Here is a 21,677-nt window from a genome sequence, read left to right as displayed (position 1 = left end):
TGAAAGATTTCAAATGTTAGTAACTACTAAACTACTGAACGAAACTTAACAATTTATATGTTGTTGGATTGATAAAATAACCAGCAATTCTATAGGGTGGTAAGCGAACAATTTTAAGGAGGGCGTAAGAGGGGGGGCTCCCATACAAATGAAACACAAATTTCCTCAAAACTCTAGGACTAATGCGAATGGAACCAAATTTGGCATGTGGGGGTCTCAGAAGGCAGGATTTCTTTCTACGGTCTACGTCTTCCTCTTCTAAGAGGGGGGGCTTCTATACGAATGAAATACACATTTCCTCAAAACTCTAAAACTAAAACCAAATTTGGAATGTGGGAGTTTCAGAAGGCAAGTATTTTTTCTATTGTAAATTAATACCCCTGCCATCTTTAGGAGGGGGGGCTCCCATACAAATCTTACATATAAAAACGGATTTCTGTCTGTCAGTCTGTCGGGATGTTCCTTATAAAATCGAAAACTACTGAACCAATCGGCGTGAAAATTTGCATGTAGAGGTTTTTGGGGCCAAGGAAGGTCCTTATGATGGTTAGAGACCCCTCCCTCCACTAAGAGGGGGGGCTCCCATACAAATGAAACAAATTTCTGCATAATTCGAGAGCTAATCAAGCAAATGGAACAAAATTTGGCATGTGGGTGTTTTTGGTGACAAGAATTTTTTCTATGGTAAATTGAGACCCCTCCCCTCTTTAAAAAGGGAATTATGACTCCTCTCCCCTTTAAGAGGGGGGGGCTTCCATACAAATGATACACAAGTTTCCTCATAACTCGAGTACTAATCAAACAAATGGAACCAAATTTGGCATGTGAAGGTTTTTGGAGGCAAGAATGTTTTCTATGCTGAATTAGGACCCCTCCCCACTTTAGGAGGGGGGGGGGATTCTATACAAATGAAATACAAATTTCCTCATAATTCGAAAACTAATGGGGGTGGGGGTTTTTGGAGGCATGAATTTATTTTATGATGGTTTGAGGATAAGGACTCTCATACAAATAAAACAGAAATTTTTGCGTAAATGAGCCAGATTTTCTGCTATGTAACAAGCGGTAAGCTATGAAAGTAAACTAGTAAAATCTTCTCGGAGCAAAAGACAGTGAATCGACGCCACTAACTTACGTGCCAGCTGCCATTCATGTCAAAAGAAAAGGACTTTCGAATGGCACGTCATATTTGCGATGAACGTGCTTTGGCTTTAATGTTATTTGTAACCAATGGCCCTTTTAAAGGCCACATGCGAGTTAAAGTAAGATTATTGAAACAAATCAAGCTATGCATAATCATATTCAATTCAATAATCTGTGGACTGGTCATTCATTACCATCTCAAACTTTATGATGCACACAAGTGATTTTTAAAAGAAATCTCTAAGTCTCTATTTTTAAAAGAAATCTCTATGTCTCTATGAAACCTCGTCCACGTATTTTCATAGCCACCATTGCATTCAATGAAGAATTGAATCTGAATATTTCGCTCTTCTCTTCTAAATATTCACTTAAATAATGGCACTCACAGATTCTTATAAACATACATATGCCAGAAATGCAGTTTACATTACTCTTTGATCTGATGATCTGATATAGTCCTACGTCACACTTCGTACAACCATTAGTGCTGTATACCTTGTAGTTTTTTACATAAGAACGCCCCGAGGTACAGTGAGGAAAATTCGTTTAAAGGCATGGTCAAGTTTGGCTGATATGATTCAACATCCAAAAAAGAATATGTCAATACAACTTTATGCGATTGGTAATTGAGAGTACATTTTGTGTATATATTGATTTGGTTTGAATGCTACTCATGACTCCGATAAACCAACATATTTTATATTGGTTTGGGAAATTCGTTTAAGCGTTGTTAGTATGCAACAAAAACCGCTTTTGGTCGTTCCTGAGCGGACAAATCCTTAGCTAGCTGTCATTTTAGTATACTATGATTGCATAGGTAAGCAAAACATAGACTGATACTTTTATGTTGTTATTCAGAAGGCAAAATAGTGAAAGGAAAGTATTTAAGTGACTCAGTGCAAAAGTGGCCCGTAAATTGAAGGATGTTGAATCAAACAACCGTGAAATAGCTAGCAGAATAAACCGATTCGAACTAATAATACGAAATCTAGTCAAGAAAGGTGAAAAATATTGGTATAAACAAGTATACCAAGGGGAACGCCCAAATAAAAAACTATCCGTCATCGACTAGTGCAGGTGGGCGAAACAGGATGGTATTCTGCTGCCGAAATAGAGGAGGAACTTAGGCTCTCGATTACAAAGAAGCGAATTGCACAAATATTGCGAGGATGTGGACACTTAAAGTACACATAAAAGTCCAAAAAACCTAATCTTACTCCATCTCATATCCAAGCTAGGATGGAATTCGCCCAAAAGTACATGTTGTGGAAAAAAAAATGGAGCAGTGTAAATTTTTCGGTCGAGAAGAAATTCAATCTCGCTTGCCCCGACTACTGGGCTTATTACTGGAGTGATTTGAGGAAGGAACCAGAAATCAAACTGAACAGAAACTTTGATGGCGGAATGCTTGTGGTTTGGGCTGCATTTCGCGTAACTGAATAACACCTAGTGTGACGATTTCAACCACGATGGAGTCCGAAAAGTACGTAGAATTGTTGCAAGAGGTCTTGGCTCTCTTTACCGAGAATATTATGGCAGAAGATTTCATTTCATTAATTCATTCATTAAGATAACGCAGCCTTCCACGTTAGTAAGAGAACATTGCAAGCGAGAAATCAATGTTTGGAAATGGCCTACACGTATCCCAGAGTTAAACCCAATTGAAACCCTTGGGAGTATCCTAGTGCAGCTTGTTAACCAAGATGGATGACAGTTTGGAACAGTACGGGAGCTCGAAACTGCAGTTAAAGAATCTTGGAGATCCATTCATGTCGCAATACTGCAAAAGCTCGTCGATTAGATTGCGGACAGGATTTTTGAAATAATTCGAAATAGCGTAAAGCAAACGAAATGTTAAGTATTGTTAACTGTTAAAATATTGCTCACATCCTTGTTGGAACCAATAAAAGTTAAAATGCGTTTAAACGAATTTCCTTTATTAAAACCCATTTTTGTCCTTTTCTCAACTCTCGAAGGACTTAAAATTGAAATCGGTATTGCTGCATATTAGAAATTTAGGCAACCACGATTTGATATTATTATGGTTTGTTTATAATATTTTGTTAGGTTAAAACAATAAAATATTACCATGCGTTTAAACGAATTTTCCTCATCGGCCGATCCCGAGATACAGCGATTTAAATCATGCAATACCTTATTTGTTATGTAAAACTATAAGCAAAATAGCTTTTTTTAATCAGTGATTCTCTTCGCAATGTAGAACTACTTTGCCATATCAGGAAAGCATTTATACAATATATAGCAAAGTTTTTCTTAACAGTGTTGCCAGTTTTTCAGTTTTTCGTTTGATTTATAATACTAGATAAGGAAATGTTGCTTCAAAAAGGCGTAAAATATACGTTAGTTGTTTGATCATAGCCTTCTAAACTGTTTTCATCTCGCTAATAGACATGAGCTCTTACCTTCCTTGTTTATTGCGTTCATTGTTGCTAAGAGACCCTTAATGTAACTAATCATGCAGGAAACTGAAACGTTGGCAGCACTGTTAAGAAAAACCCTTTTATATTCTGTATAAATGCTTTTTCGATATTCTAAAGTATTTTTACATTGTGTAAAGAATTACGGCTTCAAAAAAAGTTATTTTACTCTTAGTTTTACATTAAAAATGGGGAATTGCTTGCTTTAAAACGCTGTATCTCGGGATCGGCAAAGAAAACCTCGGGGCGATGAGTGATTCTTATGTAAAAAAATCTGCGGAACACGATGAAGTCGAAATTTTTGAGATAAAATTGTCTTCATTGAGAGAAAAATGTAAATTTAGTTTTCAAATTGAGTTTGGCAGCCCTGGTGCTCAAAAATAATATCTTTTTCGAATTCCTTGGATGATTTTCTTTAAAAATGTGAAAATAGTGTTTTTCTAAACTTAACATTTCCGGAGATATAAACAAAAGAAAAAACGAGGTTTTGTAAAAATCGAGTATTTTCCTTAAAAATGGAGGCGCTCCCATTAATCGAGGGAATGTTCGATCCGTACCAAATTTTGGATTTTTACTTTCTGACCGAAGGCGAACAATCTGGCAAAATTTGGTTTAAATCCGTGAAGGTCGATTACACGTTTGAACTTTTTCTCGGTCACTTGGCATGGAAAGACCCATATATTTTATTACATTGCCATATACCATCATTATGGCAAAGGTAGCATCGAAACCGAATGAATTGAAGACTGGATGAGGGATGTGGTAACCAGCATATAATATCAGAGAGGATTTTGACGCGCCCTTCTAGCACACAAATCATCACGCAAGATAAGATAGCACAGCGAAGTTATGTATTTAGAAACCCGATGTCTGTGCTGGAAGCAGTGTCTTAGATTCCCGTGGATTCATGTAAGCGACATTGCTTATAGATCCACCCAACCCCTTTTGGTTCTTCACGAACAACATTGACATGAAAGTTGCTAGGTAGGGCACGGGAGAGTATTTCCATTAAGCGATGGCATCTATTTTTTCTATCTTTATCACTGCTGAAGTGTATTTGGTACTCTCAACCATTCTCTTCATGATTAGCATTCCTGTATCCTGTGACTTGTGTGTCAAACTCACTTGATATCCATCCAATACTGAGCAGATTTTATGTTTATCCAACTTGTAGATATTCCCTAAGGAATTGAAGGCAAAATCATTTTATTGTTATTATTATTCTTTAAGGGGTTTTCAGCCTGCGGCTGGCTTGCCTCTTTACAAAACAATACGTCGACAAACTTTTCCGAAGTAGCAACTTCGTTTCCAAAAATTACATTTTCTTTCGTAAAAGTAACTCTTCAATTAAATTCATTCGATTCTACAATCGATAGTAGCACACATTTCGAAGCCCGAAGATTTTCACCAACTTTTACAGTTTTCGTAATTGGTTCAGGCAACGGCAACGACTCCACTTCTTTCGGCAGCAACTCGTCGTTTATTATGCGGTCGTATTAACTATTAGTTACCTGAGTAAAGAATGATTTTGTTGTGTATTGTACAGTCAGGTCATGTATAAAGATCACAAGGAGAAACTTTTTGATAGAGCTCATTTATAGCATTATTTCATAGACAGAAAAATATTTTATAAATTAATATCAGATCAATCTAAAGATAAACTTCATATACATAGATAAATATGTATGAGTTAATATTCCTAATATTTTTTTACTTTGAAGTTAATTACATTCAAGCACTTTTTCGATTGCTAAAATTGTACACAGCTCGTCAGTCAAGCCGGTATAAAATCATAATAACTTTTATAACCATCAAAGAAACCAAAAGAACCACAACAGAAACAAACTGAATTTCAACCAGAACCACACCTGTTCTAGGAAAATAATTGGAACCAAACCAAACGAGTAAAGAAAATGGCAACTCAAGATCAGAACAAGAAGCTGACATTGATTACCTTCAAAGTCTACCAGTCTTGGCTGCTGCTGCTGCTGCTGGTGCTGCTGTTGGAGCAATTGACTCCCAACCGGCGGTTTACGTTCGTCCTCTGCCGCTGGATTGTGCACCGAATCGAATGACTCAGCAACACCCTCGTGTCGTGCGTTTCGCCTCCTCCGTGAATATGAGTATCCTTCGCGAAAGAGTACAAATTGCTCTGACTGTTGCTGTTGCTGCTGCTGCTGCTGGTACTGATAAAGAGACTGAACGTCTTTGGTCAGGCTTGTAGTAGGTTGCTCTGGCAGTAGTAGCTGCTGTTGCTGATACCTCAAGGACTCAGCCGACGGTGACGGCGAGTACAACGATGACGGAGACACTACTGTTGGACGACCGGAAAAGTCGTAGTTCGAGCGAAAATGCGACTTTTTCATTTGCGGCCCCGCCTGGAAAAGTTTCTACTCGCAGTAGTGAAGTGCTGTTTTTGGGTACGCTCGCGTGTGAAGTTTAAAATTTGAGATGTTTCTTTGCTGCTGGCGCTCACAGTACTCAAACCGGACACTTCTACGATCATTCACACTGGGGAAGGTTCAACGGTGCACTAATGTACGGTCTCTTGTTAGATGGGCCAGATCGAGCCAACGGATTGCAGTTATTCTGCGATCGTTGGTTTGCGCTTTCATGGCTAGTTCAGTTAGCTGAACTACTGTACAAACAGTTCATCATCATTAATAGAAATAATATTGTCTTTTTCAAAAAGTACGCCTATAAATGAAGTAACCATACACGAGAAAGACGTTAGCAAAATAGTTTTTTAATTATTATTATATTTTTCTAAGGAATTTAGAAACATGTTGCCCTGGTTCTTTCACTATTTCTATGATGATAACGTCATTCTTGTGCAAATTTTTTCAAAATTGCGAAAACTACAGTCATCCCTTAAAATTAATATTCAACTATCCCACTATTTTATTTTGGTGCTCTTACATGGACAATCCCGCCGCTGCTAGAATGAATGTCGGTGACTGTCTTCGCTTCGCTGTTGCTTGCTGATGTTTTTTGCCTTGGCTGTTTCTTTTATTTTACTTGTTTCACTTCTTCATTCATTAGCTGTCGTCGATGGCTTCGGCTGATGTTATTATTAATATTATTTTTATTATTATTTCGTTCCGTGGAAATATCGGCCATCACACCGAACGCATACACGATCTCTGCTGACGGCACTGAACCACACACATGCACACACGTTTTGCTCGCTCGGCTCGGCGGCTCTGCCGGAGATAATTCTACGCGAAACACACACTCCGCTAGGATTCACTCACACATGCACGCTTGGCCACTAAACAACCTTTTGTAGAAAAGAGAACGATTAATGAAACTGCTTCGCCACCATTTTGGTCAGCACATGCACAGGCGAGAAACAGTAGCCGCCTTCGTCGCGGCGGCCAACTTCGCAACAGCGATGAGGAGGTGACGTTTCTGTTTTGACATTATTCGTTTGCGCACACACACATAACCGTTGCTCACTATCTCGCTCTGTACAACACACTAGCAGGCACAGTTCTGAATGAATGAACTGTTTCTTTCGCTCTTCTTCAAAGCGAGCTAAATTGAAAAAAAAAAAAATAAAATATGATCGGAAAATTTCATTACATTTTTACTTTAGAAACGTCCTCAATATTTAAAACCTACTTTGAAAACTAATCAGTTCTACAAACTTCGAACCGAACGAAAGAGCCTGCTGTCGAAAACACAAACTTTTTAACTTTGCATATGGTTGAATTTACAAACTTTCTCTAACGTCTTCATTAGTTCGAAAGCAAAAATTTTCGCTTTGTACAACCTAACACCACCGTAAGGTAACGAAAATCTTTCGAAACATCCCAGAAAACCTCACTTTTCTTCGCTAAATCAATCGCTTACTTTTCCAATTCGATTTGATCTTTGCATTCTCGTTCACCCAGTAGCACGCACTGTCTTCTTTCACAAGCCAGTAATCTATACCTACATTTGGCCACTTTTCTTTTTTCAACACTTTGTCCCCGGCACCATTTTTTTGCACGGCTCGTGGTCTACTGCGAAACGATGAAAAACCTTTCTAGGTTCAAATAATCACAATGCTTCATACAAGAAAAAAAAACTCAGTAGTCCCTTTGCCTTCGCTTCAACTTCATCGCACTGCCTGGCTGGCACACTCGTTGGACTGTGCAATTATTTTCTCATTCGCCAGCACTAATTTTCTTTTCTTCTTTTTTGCAAAGTGCTAAAAAGCGCTTTTCACTACAATTTTTCCGCTGTTTCACACTAAAAACGCTAAGCGAAGTCAATGAACGCGCAGTAGAACCACTAGTTTGCAACGAAACTATTCTCCATTGCTGGGAAAATGATGAAAATTGTCCCGACCACGGAACGGACTACGGCGACGACGTAACACGACGCGTACGTGCTTGTTGAAAGTTAACTAATGAATGAAAATGAATTGCCAATCGCGAACGTACGACGACGACGACGACGAGCTGACCGTGCGATAGTGTTGATGTGATGACCGTTTCGTCAGTTTTACAAACACGGCGGCAAAACAATCAGGGCTGAAACGGACCCTGCTGCGTTGGCAAATTTAGTAAATTAGCCGCCTGTCACATTGACGTTTAAATATGACAGCAAGACAAATTTTAGCATCAAAAGGGCGCAATCGCTCTTAAAAATGGCATTTTAGATTGAATCGTTTAAGCACACTCTGTTCCGAAAACTGTTATTTACCGAACCAATGTTATATGTAGAGGCAAAACCAATCTAGATAGAATTAACAAAAGGGCGAATGTCGCAAATGTAAACAAAACGAGTGAGAGTTATTTTTTGCTGGGTCAGCATAGGAAAATCAACTCTCACTCGGTTTGTTTACGCTTGCGACATTCGCCCTTCTGTTAGTTCTATCTTCAAATATTTTTCGCTGGTGCCAATATAATGGATCATTTTAGGTAGCTTTTGCTCTAGGATTGGGCAAAATTCCCGAAAGTATCGATAATTGAATATCAATATCAAATCCGCCGCTTTATCGATACCGTCGATATATCGCTCGTGAAGCATCGATATTAGATTTATCGATACTATTTAAGGCGGCATTCTGGGATTAGGAAATGCTACTCAAAAAAGGGATTCATAAAAATTAATCAATAAAAAACATGTTGAGCAAAGAGAGTGCCCCCAAAACACGCACGCAACACATCACACGCTCTAGTACATCTCTATTTCGGACACGTCGCTTCGTACACTGAGAAAAAAACCATGGTAATGCGAAACATGTATGCATGGTCATCTTAACTATATTGCAATATTGTAGCGCTTACCATGATTATTGTCAACTTGAGAAGTTTCGTGGTTAAAACTACTATGACAACAAGCAAATCGCTGACTATTTCCGTGGTTAAATTGACTTTTCTCTCATACTTCTAATGACAATATTTTTGCAGCTTGATATAACAATATTGAATTGTCAACAGGACCATAAAATTGGTAACTTACTAACTGTAAGAATATCATGGTAGTTTTAACATTTTTATGGGTTATCGTAACAGTATAAGTTTAGTGCTTTTCAACCGACTATGGAAACGCGTTTCTTGATGACAATTTTATGTTTATTTTGCCCTTTTTCTTTCTGTCATTTGAAACCGCACCGCCATTACGAAAAATTTGAGTCACGAGTGATGTGCTTAGTTGTGAGTTTTTTTGTTTTTATTAAAATTTTTTTGATATTATGAACAGTTTGTTAGTGCAAAACAAATAATAAAAAAAATCTAATCTTTAAGTGACAAATTGTATTAAATTATTTTCTGTGTACGTGAAAACAGGTTGAATTATTTTACTGTGTAGTGTACTAACAAAAACAAACTGCTAAACTGTTATGGTGTAATCGGTGTTATTTATAGCTTGTCTGTTTTATTTTTTTAATTGCGGATGGTGCTGGACTTCCGCTCTAAACAGTTCAATCGGTGGTTTAGACGTGTCCGTGAAGTGTTTTTGGATAAAACGCGAAATGATGTCCAAATATTTCCATTTAACTTGACTGCGGCGAGGGAGCTGCGGGATAGACTGTTGGAAACGTATATTTGAAACTGTAATAAAGGCAATTTATATATCCTATCTGCATGCAGACCATCATCTATAGGTAGTATTCGATATTTTTTGATTGTATGAATTATTGGTATTATCTTTTCTTTAATATTCGTCAGGTATATTTGGATTACTACACATGAGACGCAAACTACTAGGAGCAAATTGTGATAAATAACTTTTTTAGGAAATGTACTGGCTAAGCTATGGCTTTACGATTGCCAATTGCAATCCTTGAGCGTAAAATATACCCTTGTGAATTAGTCAATGACCTGGTGAGTAATGGTTGAAAATTTAATAGTCATAATTTAATTGAAATGTTTTATACAGATCGAGTAATCCTTAAGCGACAAACATGCTCTTGAGTTAGGCCTTAGAGAGATCGCAATATGTGGAGGCGCGAGTGGAAAAGCACTATCGCAAGCGATTGAGCAGAGAATCATTACTGAACATAGATTGCAAATTGCATCAAAAGTTGCGAAACACAAGAATCTTGCAGACAGGTATGCATTTAATGTTTTTATTGTATTAGCTAATTATATGCTTTGATTTCAAATTCTCTTTTATAAAAATTACTCAATCTGAGCAATTACTTTAGATACATTAATTTCTCTTCCATGAGTAGGTGGTTTGTTGAGTCCTTCAGCAACCGCCAGTTTTAGTTTCATGTATAGCATGTAACCTAACCTAATAACCAAATAACCAACACTCTCTACTTTTAAAAGCCGCAATTACCGTCACCGAGAAAAATTGGAATAATGCGAACGATTGCCATGTCCCCATTATACTATATCTGCTCGATTTTTCGTACTTCTGAGCGATAACACTGATCTTGAATAACTGTCAAGAATTGCGTTATGAAACTCCCTCTTCTGTTGAGTACTCTTACCACTGCGTCCATTATTTTGAACTATTGTGCTATGCCCCGTTTATTTCTTTTACTGTACGCTTCAAGCTTACCTATCACTTGTTAAGTAAGTAATAGGCTCGTAGCTGGAGCGAGACAGGTACCAATCAGGGATGACTTGGTTTTTGAACGTTGTTACCTTGATCGGCGACGCAAAGCAGATCTCCCTTGGCTCTGGTAGACCATTTTTGGGATACTGCACTCTACGTCCTATTAGTGCTCCACAATTGCAGAGCAAGTGTTCCGAGGTATCACGCTCGGCATTACACAAGCGACAAATGTTATCTTGTACGAAACCGAGATTCCGAAGATGGTATTTACTCGCACAATGTCCTGTCACAAGACCGGTAAGCGTGCTGAGATTTCTTGATGTCAACTTTTGAGTAACCCTAATACACGGCGTTATAATTTTTTTGATTGTTTGAGGGATTGTACGGCCATCCAATTGGCCATGCCTGTTCGGCTCTCCCGTTGTGTCAGCTCACTTTTCAGCACACAGTCAGGGATGCAGCGAAATGGATTTGGAACCGTGAATGGAGGGTTAGATCCACATCTGGCTGGTTCGTCTGCAAGTTCATTCCACTCTATAGCGCAATGACCAGGAACCTAGTACAATTTTACCGAGTTCACTTGGCTTAAGAAGCAATTGCAATCCCAGACAATTTTTGAGGAGCACTTAAAAACTTTAAAGGCTTTTAGTGCCGCTCCCATACCAATGAAACACAAATTTCATCGTAACTCGTGAACTAATCAAGCAAGTGGAACAAAATATGACATATGGGTGTTTTTGGAGACAAGAATGTTTTCTATGATGAATTGAAACCTTTCCCCGCTTCAGGAGAGGGGGCTCCTATACAAATGAAATACAAATTTCCTAACTCGAGAACTAGTTAATCAAATGGAACCATATTTGGCATGTGGGTGTTTTTGGAGGCATGAATTTTTTCTATGATGAAATTGGACCTCTCTCGGTTTTTAGGAAGGGGGGGCTCCCATGCAAATGAAATACAAATTTCCTTATAACTCGAGAAGTAATCAAGCAAATGGAACCAAATTTGGCATGTGGGGGGGTTTTGGAGCCAGCATTCTTTTAATGATGGTTTGAGACCCCTCACCCCTGTGGTAGGGGGATAAGGACTCTCATACAAATAAAACAGAAATTTTTGCGTAACTCAAAAACTAATCGAATTCGAGCAATTTTAGATTCTTTCATAAAACATTAATCTTGTTATTGATTAACCACCAAAAACTATCAATAGTAACATTAGATAATTCAGCGTGCGACGGCCACACGCCGCGAGTGTTGCCGGCGACCTGCAGTCGGAAGCGCCGGCCACTGTGAGGGGCAGCCCCCCGTAGAGATTACCTCTATCTAGGTTTATTTATTTTCCTAGATCTATTGACCTCTATTACTTTCCTTCAGTTGGGTCACCCCTGCGAAATGGTACTTTCTACGAAAAGATTTTCCGTGAAATGGTACATCCCGCGTAAGGTTTTTCGCGAAATAGTATTTTGCGAAACTCTATATTCCGCGTTATAGTCAACCGAGAATTGGTGTTCCGCAAAATGGTATTCGGCTAAATGGTTTGCAATGATGGCGAATATCTAAATGCTATCCGCTTTATTTTATCAGGCTAAGCAATGGGGGAAGTTTGTCGGGTCAGCTAGTTTGTTATATACTACAAAGTTTTAAATAAACATGTATTTTGTTCTACCAGCTCAATAGGGGCAAGATGGGTTAGACTGAAAAAGACTTGTGTGGCACTCTATGTTTGTCCATATATCTATATTTTTGAGTTTATTTATTGTTGTTATTAAATAAGTTTTTAGCTGGCCCGGCATATATTTTATCCACAAAACAGTTAATGCGGCAAAAGGGTAGTTTTCCGACATTTCACTTTTTGTCTGATATAACTTTTATTTTGTTTCGTTTTATTTATTTTGGTTATTTTTGGATTTATATTATTAGTGATTTATCTAAATAAATGATAAGCTGCTTAAAATTGAATTCGTAGAAAAACGCATCGGGTACTTTCCTTAGGTGACCCGTCTTGCTCCACCTGACCCTATATTCTATTATAGCTGTTATCGCTGCCTGGACGACTGTGGGCCAGTCTCCCATAGCTACAGATATTCCCACCCATTCAGCACCCATTTTGACTTCCATTTTTGACCTGTCGGTATAGAACTTGATTGAACCACTGTGGAGGCTAGGTCCCTCCCCAACTCATACCGAACGTGAGGGTTCGTTTAATGTGTATGGGATGTCATAGTTGGTTCTAGCTTCCATCCAATCACTATTCATTTCCGCAGCTGGACCGACAAACAGGTAGAAGATTCAGGATGCTCAAGTGACCGGTTTTATCTCCGTCGAGTATTGTCTTCAATCGTTTAAGTGTTAGGACACTTTTCTTAGCCTCTAACTGAACATGTTGGTTCAGGGGTAGTAAGTGGAGGATAGCTTCTAGAACCTTTGAAAGTGTGCTTTTCATTGCTCCAGTTACGGCCATGCATGATAATCGTTGAAGTTTGTTCAAATTTTCAATAGCTGTGGCTTTTATTAGTTTTTGGCCACCATACCTACGAGGCATAAGCTATCTTAGGTCTCACAACGGCGGTATAGACCCACATCACCATTTTTGGTTTGAGGACCCATTTTTTTCCTACCAGTCTAGAACATACCCATAAGGCAGTCTGCCTTGCTAATTATTAAATCTAAGTGTGCGTGCCAAGATAGTTTAGCGTATAGGATTACTCCTGAGACGAGACTCTACATTTAATTTCTTCCTTAAGGTGTAGAGATTGTAATTTCAGTTTCTTCTTCCTAGTGAAACAACACAAACAATTGTTGTTATAGAGGGATTGATGCCCAGGCCTTCTTTACTACACCAAGGCTCTCTGCATTCTATCCGATATCACGTCGTCGAATTTTCAAAGAACCATGATGACCAAATCATCAGCAAAACCCACAAATTCGAAACCTTTTGCCTCTTAGCTTCTCACAAGATCAGGTCCAAGACTTCCTGCCTCATAGCATTCATGAATGTAGGTTCATTGTTTTTATTAGCAATGTCGATATTGTTTAACGAGAGAAATTCTAAAAGGCACTCATCTCGATTGTTGATGTCGGTGCCAGCGAGGTGGTGTGGCTGTCAAATCACATACATTGTCCATGTCCCACTCATTGGTTTTAATACCTTTGGTGCTGGGACCTACTTAAAGGTTGATTCGTTTTAAAACAACTGAAATTAATTAGAAAGCAGTTAAACGTAGCCTTTTAGTTATAATTTAACTATTATTAGCTGTTATTTTCGATACGCTGGCTGGTTCCAAATTGTCGCCATTCATGGATGGTTAGTCCGTAAAATTTTGACAATTTCACACCTCTGGTCGGTGCTTCCCCACAAAATGCGATAGCGTTGGCATCGCAGCCGATAATACAGTCTTTGTTGACTTCTATGCAGAATTTGACGAACGCCGCAACCTCTTGAGTTGCAACCTTAGGAACGTCTCCAGGAAAATGGGGCGATGCTACGATAATATCGGATTTCCCTTGGCGATTGATACCTCAACTCTGATCGCCACTATGTCTCGTTTGATGAACTCTGTAATGGGCAAACAATTAATGTTTGCGTTGGCCAAGACAGCAGCTCTCGGAGGATCATATGTGTCATCATAGAAGAACTTACATGTTCTTGTTTGAATACCTTGTATTCTTCCTTTGTAGACCCAGGGCTCTTGAATCAGGGGTGGTATTGCGATTTTCGTTTCGAGTGATTTTAGTTCGTTTCGCCCATTCATTTAACGTGGTCGAAACGAACCAAAATCACTCGAAACGAGAATCGCAATGTCACCCCAGGGCCAGGTCCACACCGTGTTCGATAAACCTCCTGAAAATTACGCCCGAAACAGCTTTCGCAAGTGGAAGGTTTATCTGCACTGTATTTTTGTGATTTTTCCGCTCACTGGCATTTAGGAGAGACGGAATTACCGGAGGTTTGGCCTCATGGAGGCCGTAGTTTTCTTACTACCAGTAGCCGAACACACTTTGGATCGAGGGGGAGCTGGCTTCGTGTGGTCTCGCCTTTCCCACGTATATTACCGGAGTTTCCTAGAGACCACTTTTTTGGTTCCGCTCGAGGTTTCCACTCCTAGCGCCGAGGTTGCGACCCCGTTGACGGCCGAGCGTATCATACTCCACCCGTTTTCGAGGGTCGAAGCATCTAGCTTTAAGCGCACGTGTACTGCTATTAGGTAATTGTCCGAGTCGGTATCCGTAACCCGTAGGGAGTGTACGTTGGTGATAATCGAGAAAAACCGGCCCTCGATGTGAATATGGTCGATTTGGTTCGAAGTTCATTGGTCAGGTGATCTCCAGGTGGCTTTTTGGACATCTTTGTGGGAAAAGAAAGTGCTTCTGATCACCATCGCTGGTGATCATGCATCGCTGGCCGTTGTCGTTCGTATCGGTGTGCAGGCTATGGGACCCGATCACCGGTCTATACATTGCTTCCCTGCCGACCTGGGCGTTCATATCGCCGATGACGATCTTGATGTCCTGTCGTGTGCAGCTGTCGTACGTTGCCTGCAGCTGCACATAGAACGCTTCCTTCTCGTCGTCGGGTCTACCTTCGTATGGACAATGCTCGTTTATGATGGTGTAGTTGAAGAAACGGCCTTTTATCCTCAACACACACATCCTCTCGTTGATCGCTTTCCAGTCCATTACGTGATCCTGCATTTTTCCCAATACTACGAAGCCCGTTCCCAGCTCGTCGATCGCTCCACCGCTCTGGAAAAATTTGGCTTTACCGCCACGGATCCTCCACACCTTCTCGCCTTTGCGACAGATCTCTTGCAGTGCCGCGATAAAAATGTGAGCCAAAATATTTCGGGGGATGGGCCAAGGCCGCCAGGCCCCCCTGGCTACGTCGCTGCTCCCACCATTATTATTACGGCAGATAAAATAAAGCTAATAGTATTTAAATATTCACCGTGATTATATAACATTTCGCCGAATTTTCGCGGAAAACCAATTCTCAGTTGACCATAATGCGGAATATAGTGTTAGCGGAATACCATTTCGCGAAACCCCTATTAGCGAAAAGTACTATTTCGCGGGTGCGATCCTCACTTACCCGCCGTCGCTCGTTCGGACCCAACTGAAGGAAAGTAATAGAGGGCAGTAGACCTAGGAAAACAAATAAACCTAGACAGAGGTGTTTTCTCTGGGGACTGCCCCCCCTCGTAGTGGTCAGCGCTTCCGCCGGCAGTACTCGCGACCTGCGGCCCTCTCGCCCTGAATCATCTAGTGTATATAAGCAGTTTTTAGTGATCTTGATATTGACTAATGTTTATGGAAGAATTTTTCTCGAGTTCAATTAGTTTTTGAGTTTTGCAAAAATATCCGCTTTATTTGTGTGAGTACAACCCCTTCCAGAGAAGGGAAAACCCCACCTCATCCAAAATTTGGTTCAATTTGCTTGATTGGTTCTCGAGATATGTAAAATTTGGGTTTTATTTGTATGGGAGCCACCCTGTGTAGTATAGTAAAATATTTATAAACTCTATTATCCGTTGATCTAGTAAACATAGATTCTTGGATATGCTATTTAATATACATACTGGGAAGTACAAACTTTACAACTGGGCGGCACAGACGTATTTTCATTAGCAGCACTAGCTAGTACAATAAGAACCTTCCCTGGCCCTAAAAACCGCATACAAATTTTCACTCCGATCGGTTTAGTAGTTTCCTAGTCTATAAGGCACATGCAGAACAGACAAAATTCATTTTTCTGTATACCCAACAAACATTTTTGTTTAATAGTATACCTTATTAAAACCATTGTATAGCTAATACCGAGTAGCAAACGCCTGATAAGTTGTTATATAACAAAAATATTTGTTGGGTACAATATTTTCTTTTTCTTTATATTTTCCGCAACATATTTTTAAGAAAATTTGCATCTGTTACTTGCTTCCGAAATATCGAACATAACCGGATTGCAGCTCTTTACAAAAACTAGGAATGAGCCAACACCATCCAGCAATCACAACATTTAGCCTCTATTGTGCGAACGGTATTGTTGCCGGGTCCAAGATCTTCTCGATTCGTCGTAAATACAATACAATGATCACGGTTTGCTCACCAACAGATGTTTTATATCGGAATCCACAGGCCAGTGAATATTGGCGTAGCTAGACGGGGTGCCTGGGGTACCAGGCCCCCTCCAGAAATCTGTAGGCCCCCTCCAGAACTTTTTCCCATTGGAATTTTAAAACCGGAAAAAAGTTCAGTGTACATGTTTCCGCTGCGTAGATATTTTCTTTTTCACTAGCCTAGCCTAGTAACCACCCCGGGTCATGCTGTTTCAAGCAGTCGTCTCCATTCAACTCCATCTTGGGCCACTCGTCGCCAATTTCACAGTCTCAGAAGTCGCAAATCATTTTCGACCTGGTCGACCCATCTTGCACTTTGAGCCTCCCTGTTCCTGACACTGGTGCAGTTGTTAAAGAGAACTGTTTTCGTCGCACTGTAGCCTACTGACTTTCACCACCTGAAAATGGCAATCTCTCCAAATAGGGCTTGCAGCCCATGATTCATAGTCTCCGCCACTCTTCGCTTTTAGTTGGTACACCGCCATATATCGTCCGCAGTACTTTCCCGCTCGAACATGGCAAGGGCGCGTACCGTCCGCGGGAAGCACACGCTTGTTTCCTTTGAGGCTCTTTCTTTCATGTATTTTGTCTTCAACGCATTTATGTTTAACCCACTCCTCTTAGACGTCGCTTTCATCGGATCACACTCTCTAGTTGGATGCCGTCATATTGTCTCAACCTTCACCGTGTCTGAATGGAATTCGAAAGTATCGCCGAGATGCACACGAAACACATCACTCGATCCAAAGCTCTGATCAGTTGTAGAAAATCGTGTTCGTGCATTATCTGCCATAGCTGGTCTTGATCGACTGTATAGTATGTTGCTTTGAAATCAATAAAGATGTGATGCGTGAACACGTTGTACTCTCAACATTTCTGCAAAATCTGTGGGATGTTAACATCTGGACCGTAATTGCGGGGGCTCTCATGAAACCCGCCTGGTATTTCCCTACAAAACGTTGTACTATCGGTGACAGCCGGAGTAACAAGATGAATGAAATTTTTTTTGGAAGGCACCCCCTAGGCCCCCTCCAGGGAAATTTCCTAGCTACGCCAATGCCAGTGAAACTTTTTATTTTATTAGGCCAGTGAAAAAAAAAGAATCAATCCAAAGTTTTAATCGCCGTCATCATAACTCCATACCGTACGGACTACAGGAAGCACCATTTGTGCTTTAGGTAAAGAAATAGAAAAATCATCTTTTATTATCTTCAAATACACCATAATAACTCTTTTTAGGACCAGCAATGAACTCCATTAGGACTGTTTCAAACGGTTGAGGCTAATATGTTGTTTTCCAGGTATAGTGTTTTACTGGATATTTCAGCAAAAAAAACAGAAGTAAATACGTTTCGACAGAGGAAAGCGGCAATATAGTAGACCGACAGGAATCAAAAGTTAGTACATATTTTTCCTGACCGGTAGAGTGGCAGGTGCGGAACAAGCGTAGCATCCAGATGATCAGACAAACCAGTTCGAACATCCTGCCACACGTACAAACAAAAAGCAGGTTCTGGAACTGCCAACGATGGCTGATTCGTGTCGGGAATTGAGGATTACACTTTCGGTACCTTCAGTCGAATAATTCAAAATGACATCCTATGTAACACCAGCTAGACCAGTGATGGCCAAACTGCGGCTCTTGAATTTGGCCTTTGCGGCCCGCGAACTGGTTTGATAGATGGCGGACGGATACTATAGGTTGAATTTATTAATGTCAGAAGTCATTTAGGGCCGCGGATCTATTGGGGAGATCTGATTTAGCCCGCAATATGCTTGTACCGTGGCCACCACTGAGCTAGACCATCGTCAAACTATTTCCGTCAGCACACACTGGAGCACAATAGACTTCTAAAACCGATCAGAGTCACAATTAGCAACTCCGAGACTTTGAAATATTTCAATCGTAAAATCTACTTCTACCAGCAGTTATGACGTCCTACTTGATCGGAAGATTTCGGCCGGCCTTTAAACTACCCCGAAACTACGGCATATCCAACGAACGAACGAAGTGAGTATTTAATTTTTGTCGTATTTCAATGTTTATTCAATTTTGTTCATTTCAGTCGTCTGTTATTCAAGTTGCTGACACACTACGAACGGACATAACGAAAACATCGCTCACAGTCGATGGTATTTATTATGTGGTTAATCCAGGATTTGTTGAGCAAAAAGTCTTCATCTCAAAAACTAGAATGGAACGTAACACGCTTCCGATGCTGGTTCCAAAAATTTAGCGTACCGATTTGACCACAATGATATTTCAGCTGGGAATTAACGATTTCCTGCAGTTTGATTTTATGGATGCTCCGCTAGTTGAATTACTGTTGCCTGCTTCAGACCTATTGCACTCTTTATCTGCATTAGACAACGAAAGACAGCCGGCATGATTAGATTGCCGTATGACAGACTTTCCCTTAGAACCGAACATATATAAAATGCTAATTATGTCGGTTGTACCAACCTGTTCTGATGAAATTGATCAGAAACCAATTGTTAAATCACTTGACGGAGATCACCTTTGCTTGCCGTTTATAACAGTTGAAATAACAATATTTTCAATGCATGGTGCACGGTGGAGAATCTTATCCTGTAGTTAATTGGCATCATGGATAGGCTTAAGTTAGACGTGTTGTCTGCAGTCAAGAATACGGCATATGTCCAGAAAACTATTTCCAGGATTATCGATTTTCCCATCCGTACAGGATTCTGCTGCATAATGCCCCCGGGAGATGTTTCCAATTTATTCGAAGTCCCAATAACCGATGATCGTCATTGGATGTGCCATCATGATAAGGATTTTTAGAGTAGTGGCTACACGGGCTCGACAACTTTGAGGTAAATATTGGTATGTGTTAGTTTAGCACACGTCTAAAACCGCTTCTCATCCCAAATAGGATAACGTGAAGTCTATGCCACACTCGATTAATGTTCAGGCAGTTCAAACTAATAGGTAGCCAGTGGTTTCACTTCAGTATATTCCAGCTAAATATGCCAGATCTGACCGGCTCTGCTGCAGGCTGAACATCGCAAATTGTGGTTTTAGCCGCGGATGAATCTATACTCGGAATGCAGGTAACCACAGTCAGCAAACCTACACTGCAGAGCCACACCAAAAACGTACGTAAAATTCCTGTTAAAATTATAGTAATCTACGATATATATGTATAGACATAACCGATTGTTTGTTATTTGGATTGTGAAATAATGAGAAATCCGTCTAATTTATTTATATATTACCGTTCACATTATGCTTACTTCGAAAGAATCATATGAATCTTTTGCAATAATTGAATGTGGTGCATCTGCAAGTATACTTGAAAGTTTCTCTGCAAGTATACCTGCAGGTGCACCACATTCATTTATTGCAAAAGATTCGTTTGATTCATTCGGAGTAAGTATAACGTGAATGATCATAAAAACTATAAAATTTATAGTTGAGATGACTACGTTCATGGTTATTTCAACAATAGTTAATAACGTCATTTTTACCACGAAATTGTCACGACAACCAACTCGTCCCGCTCATTGCGTGTTTAAGATGACTATTTTCTTGTCAGCAATATCATACAAAACCTGGTCATGATAACAAAACCATTGTCATGATGACAATTGTATAGTTTTAAATTATAGTTGTCCCAACCATACATGGTCATTTTTACCATAAAATTGTCACTGCAACCAGCTAGTTCCGTTTATTTTTTTGTCCAGGATGACTATTTTTTTGTCAGTAAAACTATACAAAAAGTGGTTAAGATAACTAAAGCATTGTAATGATGACAATTTTATGGTATACAGATTATAGTTATACCTACTACGCGTGGTCAACCGTACCATGCGTCCATTGTTCAAGCTTATAGTCGAAATAACCATGAAAATGTTGTCTAGACCAGTTTTCCCAGTCTGTTGAAAACCACCATACTTTTCTGGTCAAGCTTACCCCTAAAATGGTAGAATTTACCATGAAATTTTTCTGTGTGTATGAAAAACCGCACCACAGCTGTTCACGCTCGACTGAATCGTACGCTGCCCCGGAATCCACAAAAATATGATAGGTTGTACTCCCGACACATCTAGATGACATGCCAAAGAGTAAAAATTTGATCCGTAGTAGCACGGGCCTTCAAAAGCCCACCTGGTACTACCCTACGAACTCTCCAGCCACCGGGGATAGACGACGTAACAAAATCTGTTGGTGGTTTTGACCAGCGTTATGCTGCGGGAATTACAGCAATCTATCCGATCGCCCTTTCTGTAGATGGGACAAACCACACCCTCAATCCACTCATCCGGCAGCTCTCTCCCAAACTCCTGAAACCATCCAGTGATGTGTCGTTGCTGGCGGTTCTTGGCCATTCCTGCAGAGTTCCACCGGGAGTTGCTCCTTTCCGGTTCTAGCTCTGCTCGATCTCTGTCCCACCTCTGCCACTTTCACCGCTATTATGGCGCGTAAAAAGCTGGAAAGTCTTTGTTAATGCCTTCAACGCCCAATACTACTCTATGTGCTCTCTGGTCAGTTTTGAATTGCTGAAAATCGCATATCGTACGCACTTACTGTTCAATAAGCGTTAAACATGTAAGTGACATTGTTCAAGGTTTTACCTAAGAGTCAATTCCAAGGCGTCGGACATTCAGCACATTGTGCCATGGCACTTCAAAGATATCAAGCGGCACATCTCCGGTTCAATTTTACATATGAAATGGGAGCACCGCCAGGTGTCAAAATCATCTCGCACGGTTGCCAGATCGATAAGATTATAACGAATTTAACAAATCTTGCAGTTCGGCACTTGTACCGAAATCGGCATAGTTCGGCTCGTTTCAAGTCGTCTAACATAAAAACGGCTGTGCCGAGGTCATCTATCTATACCTATAAAGAAGGATTTCTGTCTGTCTGTCTGTATGTTCCTTATAGAATCGAAAACTACTGAACCAATCGGCATGAAAGTATGCATCTAGAGGTTTTTTGGGGCCAGGAAAGGTTT

At 40.1% G+C, this 21,677-nt stretch overlaps 2 protein-coding genes across 6 annotated transcripts in view; both read right to left on the bottom strand.

Annotated features, from left to right (window-relative positions):
* LOC128736539 (putative uncharacterized protein DDB_G0271606) overlaps positions 1–5,947 on the bottom strand; it is a 63,640-nt gene extending 57,693 nt beyond the window's left edge. Inside the window, exon 1 of the mRNA XM_053831022.1 lies at positions 5,536–5,947. Within this exon, the coding sequence (XP_053686997.1) occupies positions 5,536–5,947 (412 nt within the window). The remainder of the gene's footprint in view (positions 1–5,535) is intronic.
* Positions 1–7,924, bottom strand: part of LOC128738382 (homeodomain-interacting protein kinase 2) — a 199,017-nt gene extending 191,093 nt beyond the window's left edge. Inside the window, exons 1-2 of one of the 5 annotated variants that reach the window (XM_053833463.1) lie at positions 7,272–7,924; positions 6,501–6,861 (exon numbers count right to left, since the gene is read on the bottom strand). The gene's annotated coding sequence lies outside the window, so the exon portion shown is untranslated. Of the gene's footprint in view, positions 1–5,535; positions 5,567–6,500; positions 6,862–7,271 lie in introns of those variants that run through there. The other 4 variants (XM_053833462.1, XM_053833465.1, XM_053833464.1 and 1 more) reach the window with 4 other exon arrangements.
* Positions 7,925–21,677: the final 13,753 nt, after the last annotated feature.

This window comes from Sabethes cyaneus, chromosome 2, assembly GCF_943734655.1.
Source record: "Sabethes cyaneus chromosome 2, idSabCyanKW18_F2, whole genome shotgun sequence".
NCBI classification, from domain to species: Eukaryota; Metazoa; Arthropoda; class Insecta; order Diptera; family Culicidae; genus Sabethes; species Sabethes cyaneus.
This window is presented reverse-complemented; position numbering and strand designations above follow the sequence as displayed.